At 37.6% G+C, this 12,425-nt stretch overlaps 1 protein-coding gene across 8 annotated transcripts in view; it reads left to right on the top strand.

The window, feature by feature from the left end:
- patj (PATJ crumbs cell polarity complex component) overlaps window positions 1-12,425 on the top strand; it is a 107,676-nt gene that overhangs the window by 19,924 nt on the left and 75,327 nt on the right. For all 8 annotated transcript variants that reach the window (XM_081385571.1, XM_081385565.1, XM_081385570.1 and 5 more), the window contains 10 exons: window positions 704-806; window positions 901-989; window positions 1,265-1,406; window positions 2,590-2,721; window positions 6,625-6,704; window positions 7,039-7,095; window positions 8,637-8,771; window positions 9,728-9,904; window positions 10,061-10,129; window positions 10,534-10,764. In XM_081385571.1, the coding sequence (XP_081241697.1) occupies window positions 704-806; window positions 901-989; window positions 1,265-1,406; window positions 2,590-2,721; window positions 6,625-6,704; window positions 7,039-7,095; window positions 8,637-8,771; window positions 9,728-9,904; window positions 10,061-10,129; window positions 10,534-10,764 (1,215 nt within the window). The remainder of the gene's footprint in view (window positions 1-703; window positions 807-900; window positions 990-1,264; window positions 1,407-2,589; window positions 2,722-6,624; window positions 6,705-7,038; window positions 7,096-8,636; window positions 8,772-9,727; window positions 9,905-10,060; window positions 10,130-10,533; window positions 10,765-12,425) is intronic.

The following is a 12,425-nucleotide window of genomic DNA, read 5'->3' as shown; positions in this document are numbered from 1 at the left end:
TTTCACCTACATTCTTATTGCTGTAATGCAAATAAAATACAATTTAAATATTTCATAATAAATGCTTTTTTTTAAATGAAAATAATGTTAGTGCAAAAAAAAGATGATGGATGGATGGATAGATAGAAAAATATTTTTTAAAGGTTTTATTCTCTATTCTGTCACCTGATGGAGTTTTGGTTCCTTGCCACTGTCGCCTTTGGCTTTTGGCTTGCTTAGACACTTAATATTCAACAATATTATTGATCTGCCTCCATTGACACCATTATATAAGAACTGAACTGAGCTGGACGATGACATCACGGTTTTCTCCAAAGCGGCTATGTATATAAATGAACTAAATTAATAACTTTTTTACAACAGAAATGAAACATCACTGAACTTGCTTAAGCTGTACTATGACACTATTTTTTTCTAGATCTTTATTTTCCTGTCATCTCTGTAAAGCTGCTTTGAAACAATCTATATTGTAAAAAGTGCTATATAAATAAACGTGACTTGGTAGATTGGATGGATGGATGGATGGATGGATGGATAAGATTCCCGATGGATAGATTCCCATTAGATTGGAAAAACAAACATATTGAAAGAGCGGGTACAAATATGGCTGAACATGTTTTCATAAGATTCACCTCATAAATGTACAATGTTTATAAACTGTTTCTACACACAAGTGTAAGTATCTGATCTGTTATTTATGCAGCCGAATTTGGAGGGCTACGAAATCCACGAAGTTGCGTTAAAAAAGAAGGAGGGCCAGAGCCTTGGGATCTCTATAATCGGATACAACGCTTTGACCACTGAGGGTAAGAAACATATTTTGCCTTGTTTTTTTTTTCTACTAATCAGTTTGCTGTTAATTATTATTTACTCGCATCTCTCGTCTCTGTTGCATGTCAGATGCAGTGGGGGTCTTCGTGAAGAACGTGGTTCCAGGCAGCGCCGCTGAGCAGAGCGGGAAAATCCATGTCCACGACAGGATAATAGCAGTGGGTTCTTAATCACTTTTTAATGAGCTCTACCTTAATTAGCCCCGTGTCCATACGAGCGCTCTGACAGAACAGGACGCCAACTAAGCGAGACGTCTCTTTCATCTTGCATCGATTCACAGTTTAATAAGAGCGGGTTTGAGCGTAGACGTGGTCAGCTGTCATGCTCTCCCCAGCCTCACGCTAGGCTAATCAGTCCCGGTGAGGCGAATTGGAGAGCCCGGTTAGCTGGGCCTACAGTGACTTCTTGATTGTCTTTGTGTCTGTGTGCACAGTTGGATGGCGTGAACCTTCAGGGATTCACCAACCAGGAAGTCCTGGAGGTAATGAAGCGGACAGGCGATATCGTACACCTTACCCTCATTAGGAAGATCATCTCACCCAAGAGAACGGGCGTAGAGAAATCGCTAGATAAAGGTAAAGTGACATGTTTGGAATTTGGATCAGATCTGTACATCAAAAAAAAAAAAAAAAAAGTTAATTATTTTATCAAATTTTACATTTAATTGTAACACATACAAAACAAATAATATGTGAAATTATTGGCCTTTCAAACTGCATCAAAACTGTAAGTTCAAACAAATATTTCTATTATATTTAAAGTTTAATATTAAATATTTAAATTCAATTTTAACACGTTCTGTTCATTTATAAGAAAACAAATAATATGTAAAGTTATTGGAGTTTCAGATTGCATCAAAACAGCAAATTCAAACACAAATATTTATATTTAATATTTAAATTTCACTTTTATGCATTCCGTTAATTTTTAAGAAATAATGTTAAATTATTAGGCTTTCAAATTGCATCAAAACAGGACATTTTTATTTAAATCTACATAAATTCAATAATAATAAAACTTTCCCTACATTATCAGTTTCTTTAAAAAATGTACAAATAAAAATGAATATTCAATTTTATATTAAATGTATATTTAATATATATTAGAGATTTAGAATATTAATTATAAAAATTTATTAAATGTTTATTTAAATTTTTATAAATGATTCATTTCATTCCTAAAGTAAAGAAAATAAATAATATTTGTAATTACTGGGCTGTCAAACACACACACACACACACACACACACACACACACACACACACACACACACACTCATAAATTACAAAAAGTATTGAGCTCTTTAAATGTCATGCCTTCTTGACTCTTACAGCACCACGAGTCCAAATATCTTCCACAGGTTATTTTGCACAATGTTTAATCAGGAAAACCACAAGCCTGTGTGGTAAACGCCTGTAAAATAGTTATATGGGAGCTCGTCTCATGAACAGGATACAGGAAAAATCTGCCCATGGTGCTCAGGACAGACATGCTGTTGACATGTGTGAGAGTGTTTGAGTTTCCATCAAAGAGCTTTTATTACTGTAAAAATAAAACTTTAGGCCTACCTAACATTATTGCTTTAGCCTTGTCAAATCTGACTGGTTTTATGATGTTCAGTTGTCTTGGATTGACTTTACAATTTGATATTTTTTATATGCATTTGAATTTTTATAAATTGCTGTTATAGTCTGGTTACAAATATGATTCAGAATTAAATGTACATGTTTATATACTTCCATGTCTGTGCGTACACAGTCCAGAGAGAGTCGTCTCGTGTGTCTCTGAAGAGATCGTCTGAGATCAAGGCGCGTGCGGATCAGAGGGGCTCTGTGGTGGAGTCGATGGACCCTGCTCTGACTGGGTTCAAACAACAGCTGCAGGAGAAGAGTGAGTCCGTTCACACACATACAGGTGCTCAACAATATTGGGCGGTATCGCAGATGGCAAATGATATAAAACCAGCCTGACAGCAGTCGTTCCGCTCTCGTAAAGACATCCTTAACTTTGTTCTGATTGGCTTAGTGGTTTACACTGAAATGTTGGGTGCTCATGCACTAATTAAAGGGCTGTTCACACCAAGAACAGGACCTAAGATGACAATAACTAGGGCTGCACATAAATGGTGCGCATGCGTGGTAAAAATAAACAATGCTCACCAGTTGGACACGTTTACTTACTGGAGTAGGATTTTTCTCCATCTCTGGTAAGATAGCAATCATGATTACAAGTGTGTTCATTAATTATTAGGTGCGCAACGGATCGCAGTTGATCCGTGATCCGTACGGACCAGGCCCCACGGTTCGGCATGCATGATTCGCGGATTAACTGCTAAGTTTAACCATCATAGAGTGAAAGTTTATCATTTGGATGTGTTTTGTCTCGCCAATTTACACATTCAAACGATTTTAAACACGGAAGAAGAGGCGAAAATCGGGACTCTCGAGCTGTTATCTGTGTTAGAGAGAGAGAGAGAGAGAGAGAGAGAGAGAGAGAGAGAGAGAGAGAGAGAGAGAGAGAGAGAGGCGTGTTTCAGACAGCGCACAATTTCCGAATTGATTCCTTTTTACTTGCACTTGAACGAACACATACACGATTATGTCAAAATCCCCGTCTCGACAAGTATTCTCTCAGTTATGTCAAAAGTGAACAGTTGGGAAAGAAACCGGATGTGTGTCAGTATATTTATAAATCAAAATAAATCAAAAATCATCTACCATATTCGAGAGAAAAAAAGATTGTATGGAGAGCAGTCAGGAGGAAATTGATGACGACAGCTTGTAGGATAAGTGTGCCGCGTAAAGTGAGTACCCAGCAGCATCTCCAGGTGCTCCCTTGAGAACCAGACCAAAAAAGTTATGTTCTGACTATAACTCTATATAGGATTTTACGTCACGTACACAGTATTCTAAAAAAACTAAGTATGCTTTGGGCTTTAGACTGAGGAATCCGGTCCGGCTGCGCTCCCCTCCGGATGGGGGTCAGATTCAGGCCAGCTTATACACTGAGCTTAGCAGGCATTGTTTCAGCCTTGTTAGTCGGCAGATATAAATATGGCGATAGGCGTACTGGAAGCGGAAGAGCAGGCCTTGGCTGAGGCCGAAGCAGCCCGGAGCTCTAGTTACATTCTGCCCTAATTAATCCGGACAAGACCCGGTACCTGCCAAACTCCTAAATAAAGCGTTCTGTTGCACTGGGCCAATGCATGCCCGGGATAACAATGATTGGTTGTCAGGGACTCATTTCCCAAAGCTGGAATCATAGCACGTGTAAAATGATAGCCGCCCTCAAGTCAAAACACACACCGCTTTAATCATGCTTTCACCTCAAACTTTTTTTTCCCCTGTGGTCTTCAAATTGTACTGCCATGTAGATGTTTAAATATTTTCTTTATGGATAGTGCTCGACTGTTTTGGTACATTGATGTGTCATTTGATAAGAGTGAACTGAGAGGTTTCGCTAAATTTCACCCTTCGATTTTAAAGATAACTACCCTGGAAGTGCCATTAAATGTGTTTCTTTTGTGTCCTGTAAAGTTGAAAATCTCTGGAAACAGATGTGTTTCAGCCCTACTATTAAAAAAAAAAACGCGGACAACACGGACTAGTTGCTGCCGGGTTTTCTGCACTTTTTCCAAGTTCTGTCACACCAGCAGTTTCGACCCATTAAAATCATTCGAACGTTGACACAGAAGAACGCTCAATCGCAGAGACGGTTGACAGTCGGTCCATGTTGGTATAATTATAGTCCACAGTTGCTCCAGAAATGCCCACAGCAGTTAAAAACCATAGGAAGTACTATGTAAAACCTCATTTACTCAACTTTTGTGGGTCTGTAGTAACTTTTCCCATGTGATGCCCTCTATTGAATGTTGAGTGACGTTTGGATAGGCGGTGGACATTCTTTCTCGGTGTCAGCAGAGTTTTTCCTGATACATAAACATAACAAGCCATTGGCGTGATCAACATTTCCCCTGTTCTCCATATTTTCCATTGTGCCGCACCTGGGCTGCAGATGTTGGCTGGGGTTTGACGTCCCACGTGTAGAAGCGATGCATTGCTGTATTAATGTACTCAAACATTTGTGATGAATGGTGTTGCAAGTGAGGCGTTAGAAATGCTAATTTAATCAGGTCTGCATCCATTGCTCTCACTCACTCACTGACTTTACGTTTTAATGTAACAAGCATTTTTTTTTTTTTTTTGCTTTTTATACAAGTGGCCAGTAAAAGGAGCTTATTTTTCACACATTTTATATGAGGCTTTCCATTTTTGTTATTTAACAAAATATCAAGTTTGGGGTCGGTTCAATTTTTTTTTTTAAACAAGAAATTTATATTTTTATTCAGCAAGGGTGCATCAAATTGATCAAAAGTGACAAATCAATTTTTATATTTACGAAAGATTTGTAATTCAAATAAACGCGTTTTTTTATTTTTTTTCATTCTTTAAAGAATCTTAAAAAGCAGCAAAAACTATTTTCAACATTAATGATGATAAGAAATGTTTCTTGAGCACCAAATCAACATTATAATGATTTCTGAAGGATCATGTGACACTGAAGACTGGATTAATGATGCTGAAAGTGTAGATTTGCCATCACAGAATAAATTACATTTTAAAAAATATATTCAAATAGAAAACAGTGGCTACAAAAATATATTTCACATTATAACTGTTTTTGATCTAATAAGTGCGGCCTTGGTGAGCATAAGAGACTTTCAAAAACATTAATAAATCTTACAGACCCAAACCATTTGAACGATAGTGTGTATATATATATATGTATATATGTATGTATGTGTTTATATATATATATACACATACACATATATTTCTCATTCATTCATTCATTCATTCATTCATTGTTTAAATTACAGCTAAATATGTTTTTGGTAATTAAAATGTAATCATTTTAAAGCATTATTTTTTTACTTTGATGAAATGAATATCAGTTATGATATTGAATATTAGTCTTTATGATGTATGTCTTTTAATCTGTAGCATACAACTAAAAAGATTAACAACAGGCCAAAATCAACATTTTAAGGTGTTATACTGGTAATTGATGCTTTTGAAACTAGCTACTTTTCATCTTAGCTAAGTTTTATCAACATATTTAATAGGTCTCACAAAAAAAAAACAAAAAAACATGGGATTTGTGTCTATTATTTTTTTTTATATATATATATATATATATATATATATATATATATATATATATATATATATATATATATATATATATATATATATATATATATATATATATATATATATATATATATATATATATATATATATATATATATATATATATATATATATATAAAGTGGGACACCAAATTGTACCTGATTCATGGCAAGTAGTACCTGGTAAATTTACAGCTTAGACTACAGAAGAACATCTTTGTTTTCTTACCGAGAGCACATTTTCTCTGAAATCCCACACTACACTCACCCCATATCATAGTTAAGGGTCACAAGTGCTCATAATAGCTGTTCCACCCATTTACTTGTCTCCATTGCCCTTTGGGCTTTCAGCCGATATTGTTCCCTGGCGTCCCGTTGTCGTTTTCTGCAGTATCACTGCTGACTCCTCTCTCAACTCTTGCCCTCGGCGCACTCTCAGCCCTCTGATTATATTCATCCGTCAACCTGACATCAATCCCATGCTAGTATGCGGCACCTGACATTAATGTCATACGTTTCCACTCACTCTGTCACGGACAGTGGGCACCCAAATGGCGGTAATTGACTTTAAACGCTGCTCTCATTATTGTGTGTGTTGTAGTGCAAGAGCCGGCCCCGCTGACGGAGATGGAGCTTCGTGCTAAATGGGAGCAGGCGCTTGGTCCGCATTACGATGTTATGGTAAGCAAAAGCGAAGGGGAAGTAATGTTAACAGATGCTAAGTGCGGCTCTCAATTAAACATGAAGCAAACTGCACATCAGCAAGAACCGCCGGCACTTACGCATGCTGTGATAAGAGATGTTCGATCGACCAGCTAAATCTGGCCGTAGATTGCCTCAGTTGACTCCTACTGGATTTGAGTTCATGTGCTGACATATTGTTGTTTGGGTTTATTTACCATAAAGGGAGTGTGTTGACCGCAACAGGTTACCACTATGGAGTTGTTGTTTATATATAGATATATACATTTATTTGTTATGCTGTTTTATATGCATTCTGTTTTATTTTTTACAGGTTGTACAGCTTGACCCTGTCATAGAAGATGATATTGAGCTACAGAAGTACTCCAAGGTAACGTGGAAACAGCAGTCACAATTTATGATTCATTCATTTGTTCATTCAGCACTATAGTAGGGCTGGGCGATCTATCAAATATTCATAATATATAGTGGAGATGGAGGCAAGTTAGTCGCACACAATCCTTCTTTGTCTCATGACTTGCAAGCATGAGAGCATTACAATATTAGATTTCTTTTTTTTTTTTAGCTCCTCACAAGTTAAGTTCAATTCATTTCCATTAATCAATTTGTTTCAATGGATCTGTTCATAACCCTGAACAATTTGTATGCATGATCACACAAAAAGGTCTGTTGAAGTCCTCACCTTGCTTTTAATATTTTATGTTTTAGTAAAATATACAGTACCAGTCAAAAGTTTGGAAACATTACTATTTTTAATGTTTTTGAAAGAAGTCTCTTATGCTCATCAAGCCTGCAGTAAAAAAAAACAAAAAACAGTAATATTATGAAATATTATTACAATTTAAAATAATGGTTCTCTTTTTTTAATATATTTTAAAATGTAATTTATTTTTGTGATGCAAAGCTGAATTTTCATCAGCAAGTACTCCAGTCTTTGGTGTCTTATGATCCTTCAGAAATCATTCTAATATGATGATTTGATACTCAGTTATTATCAATGATGGAAACAGTTGTGCTGTTTAATATATTTTTTTGGAATACTTTTTTCAGGATTCATTGATGAGTAAAACGTTAACAGCATTTATTCATAAAAACAGCATTTATTCAAAATAAAAACATTTCTAACAATATAAATCGTTACCATCACCTTTTATCAATTTAACGCATCCTTGTTGAATTTAAGTACTAATTTCTTTAAAAAAAAATAGTTATTGTTCCCAAACTTTTGAACGGTAGTGTATATTGTTACAAAAGATTTCTATTCTAAATAAATACAGTTCTTTTTAACTTTTTATTCATCAAATAATCCTGAAAAAAGTATCTCAGGTTATAAAAAAAAATAGTAAGCAGCACAACTGTTTCCAACATTGATCATAAATCAGCATATTAGAATGATTTCTGAAGGATCATAAGACACCAAAGACTGGAGTACTTGCTGATGAAAATTCAGCTTTGCATCACAAAAATAAATTACATTTTAAAGTATATTAAAAAAGAGAACCATTATTTTAAATTGTAATAATATTTCATAATATTACTGTTTTTTTGTTTTGTTTTGTTTTTTACTGCAGGCTTGATGAGCATAAGAGACTTCTTTCAAAAACATTAAAAATAGTAACGTTTCCAAACTTTTGACTGGTACTGTACGTAGGTAAATTCAGCTGTACGACCATGGCTGTTTGGTTGTAATGATGATTCCTTTTAAAGGGTTCGTTCATCCAAAAATTAAAATTCTGTCATTAATTACTCACCCTCATGTTGTTCCAAACCTGTAAGACAAATTAAGATATTTTTGATGAAATCTGAGTGTTTTCTGTCCCTCCATTGAAATATCAAGATATATATTTAATCTACACCACACTCTTTAGTGACCCGCAACGTTTGTGTAATTGTGAAATTATGTTTCTACAGCTTCTCCCAATACACACAATGCGCTTGGGCGTGGAACTAGATTCTTTTGATGGACACCACTACATTTCTACAGTGGCTCCTGAGGGCCCTGTGGCAAAACATGGGCTACTTCGACCAGAGGATGAACTTCTGGAGGTAAAGTAATATTAAAGCGCATTACCCAGCATCTACACTGGCGACGTGGGTCTTCCCTGCACCCTCTCTGTTTGGCATTATGGTTAGGTGGGCTCCCAGTGTTTGGCCAGCCTGCAGTTTTGCTTTTGGCTTGCTTTGGTGAGCCTCTTCTCAGTTGCCTTAATAACACTGACCTTTGCATCCTGCCAGCACCAAGCCTCCAGGAAGGCTTGCTGCTGCTGGCTCATAGATGTTCTGGCAGGAGGGCTCCTGCGTCTGACCGAGGCCATCTGCATGACTGTCCCCTGCCCTAACCTCCCCACTGGCCTTGCTTCCTGCCCCCTTCCCTCTAAACTCCCCCCTCCCGCCTGGTCTGGCGGCCGAAGGCCGGATGGATGGTTAAAGTAGGGGAGATTTGCAGGGCTGCAGGGGAAGTGGCTTATAAGATGTGGCGTACCTCAAGGTTCCATCCTGGGGCTAATGCACTTGTTGAGGAACCTTTTATGAAAATCCCAAATTTCAGTGGAACCAGTATCCTAATATACTTTTCTTGGTCTTGCTAAATGCTTGCAAGCTCAATAGTGCAGCAGTGGTGTGTGTGTGTGTGTGTGTGTGTGTGTGTGTGTGTGTGTTTGTGCGTGTGTGTGTGTGTGTGTGTGTGTGTGTGTGTGTGTGTGTGTGTGTGTGTGTGTGTGTGTGTGTGTAAGGGAAAGCATGTGTGGAGCCTATCGCTTCCCCCTGGTTTGGGCAGATGGCACAGTGCCGCCTCACTCGCCATAGCAGCTCCAGGCTTGCCCACTCCATGAAATGCCAATCAAAGATGACCAGTGGATGTCACAGAGACTATTTTTGTATTAACTATAAATGACCATATTTTTAGTACCCCTACTGACTGATCTGGGAACCAGTGCAGTGTTACATATTCTTTATGTTTGTAAGTGAATTTTCTCCCAATAAAATGTGTATTGTATTTGCAGGTGAATGGCGTGCAGTTGTATGGGAAGTCTAGGCGAGAGGCTGTTGCGTTCCTCAGAGAGGTTCCTCCTCCCTTTACTTTGGTTTGCTGCAGACGTCTCGCTGAAGAGGGCAGCGAATACCACCCTGAATCTGAAGAGTGGCACTCAGCCAGCCCCTCAGCCAGCCTACAGGAGCAGGTAATAGAAACATACATGCACAGGGTCCAAAATTAACACTCAACAACTGCCAAATATGAGTAAAAATTTACTTTGGGAAGTTACTCGGAATTGGCCAATGCTTTAAAAAGAACTGCAAAATAATAAATGCTTGCTCATTTTGTATTCATTTTACAGATTGAGAATAACCTCTCCATGTTGGCCAAAGATACAAGTCTACGCAACAGCATAAGGGAAGACTTACAGGTTTGTCCATATCCTCTAATAAAACATTACTACTGTATTTTAGCTCAGTAGTTCTCTGGTTTTTTTTTTGCTTCAGGATCTATATTTTACATTGGATATCACGTGGCACCAAAATTGTTTATCATACAAAAGTAAAAAGAAAAAATGTACATCAAACTAGGTTAAAAATGTAATAAATTATATTATATAATTAATGATATTTATTATTTTTATCTCTGTAAGCTTTTTTACAAAATGAAAAAAAAAAATGTAACATGATCAACTTGTTTTTTATAGTTTGTTTGATTTGAGCATTTGATTGATTAATTAATCTCATCAGAACAGACCTGCAACCCATTTTTGGGTCACGACCCACCAATTGAGAACCCCTACTAGCTCAATATGATTTATGTTTTTCTTTTCAGGACCATCAGGCATTTGCAATGGAGCAAGAGGTTGAAGATGAAGGAGAGCCTACAGAGTCAAGCGGCCTTGAGAGAGAGCAGATGGATGAGGAGAAGGATGATGAAGAAAAAGAAGAAGAGGAGGAGGAGGAGGAGGATGAAGGGGAAATGGCTCTATGGTCTCCGAATGTGCTGGTGCTAGAACTAGAGAAAGGAGAGCGAGGCCTTGGCTTCAGCATACTAGACTATCAGGTGGGGAATTACCTCATTTCTTTTTACTCCCCCCCCCCCCCCCCCCCCCTTGTTTTATGTCAACTGCATGTAGGAATCAACACGGTTACCATGCACTGTAAAGTCGGCTGTAAATTAATAAATATATGCAGTAAATACAAGGCTAATCACAATTCAGTATGCAAACAGATTTAAGAAAGAGGTTCAATCACAACTCAATTTACAAATATTATGAATATGTCTTTATGATCCGTTACATTTTAAATGTTGAACATATTGATAGAATGTAACGGATTATGAAGAATTAAGTAAAAAGGGAGATTTTTAAACTAACTCTAGTAAAATTTGCATACATATTACATATTAAGGCTGAAAATATCTTAGAAACCTCTTGATTACTTGGAAACCTTATGTTAAGTAGTTTAGAGTAAATTAATGGCCGGAAGTTTTATACGTCTGCAGTTTAGAAAACACCCTGACCATAATGTTTAATGAATACTGCTGCCTTGCGAAAACTGTAATAAATAACAAATATCAGACCATAAAATGTTACATTTTGTTAAAAATCAGTACCATTTTTCCATATTTTCTGTAAAATGCCAAGGAAAGACAAAATCAGCTTTCCTTTAAGCAGGAGGAAAAAGGAGACTGGACTCGATGAATCCCCCTTGACTTTACTAAAGTGTGATCACAGGAAACTTGCATTGATGTCACAAGTCTTTGGACACTGAACAAACGAAAGCAGTGAAACCTTTCTGACTAGGGCCGCTGTTTATCTGGCCTCGTGCCAACCGTCAAACCCTTTGCTCTGCTCACTTAGTACGTAAAGCTGCTTTCCTCCTTCCTTCATTAGCCCTCTAATCAGGGTTAGTACATAACTGCACGTTGATCCTGAATCAGAAGTGATCATGTAATGAGGCCACTTAGAATGCAGAACCTCTCCTGCAGACCTGCTCTCCACCGCTCCTGTGGGACGCCTCGTGTTTTATATTATGCAGCCATGGGTTCCAATTGATTTCATGCAGGGAAATGGTATTGGCAGGAGAAAAGCATGCCCATTCTTTTGCAACTTCATCAGGACTATAATAAATGGCTGCCGCATCATGGCGAAAGTGAACGGGGATCATGTTTTAATGGTAAGGTACGCTTCTTTCCTCGTCAGAGGCTGCCGTGAATGATGGGGGCCGTGGCGACATGGACAGAATTACATTGCCGCTTAATAGCGATAACCTGAGCAGTGATCCCTTAAATTCTTCCTTTCTCTTCATCTCTCTGGTAAATGAAGGAATGAAGATGGAGGATGGAGGAGGGAACTAGGGACAGTGTCCATAGGCTCTGAGCTAGAAAAAAATGTTTTGCTGACTCAAAGTCCTTTGTTTTATTTTTTATTGCTATTACGAGATTGTATGAGGCTACGCAGGGGTTTTTTGTTTGTTTTTGCAGCATGAACAAGTACAAACGAATTGCATCGATGATATGAATTTGAGATGATCTCATCCCCACCAAGGCGAGAAGAGAAGAAATTCACAGTCCTGCAACTTGGATCATAGATCATTGTCATGAAGAGTCTGAAGTACTAAAGCTTACTTTGCAGATCTTCTGGAGGAGTTGCTGGTGCATCCTGGGGTTTATTGGAAGCCATATTGACCTGTGCAGCTCCCCCTCGGTCGAACTCACCGTCT

This window comes from Scardinius erythrophthalmus, assembly GCF_964197995.2.
Source record: "Scardinius erythrophthalmus genome assembly, chromosome: 14".
NCBI lineage: Eukaryota > Metazoa > Chordata > Actinopteri > Cypriniformes > Leuciscidae > Scardinius > Scardinius erythrophthalmus.
The sequence above is the reverse complement of the archived record's forward strand: the minus strand, read 5'-3'. Positions and strand labels throughout refer to the sequence as shown.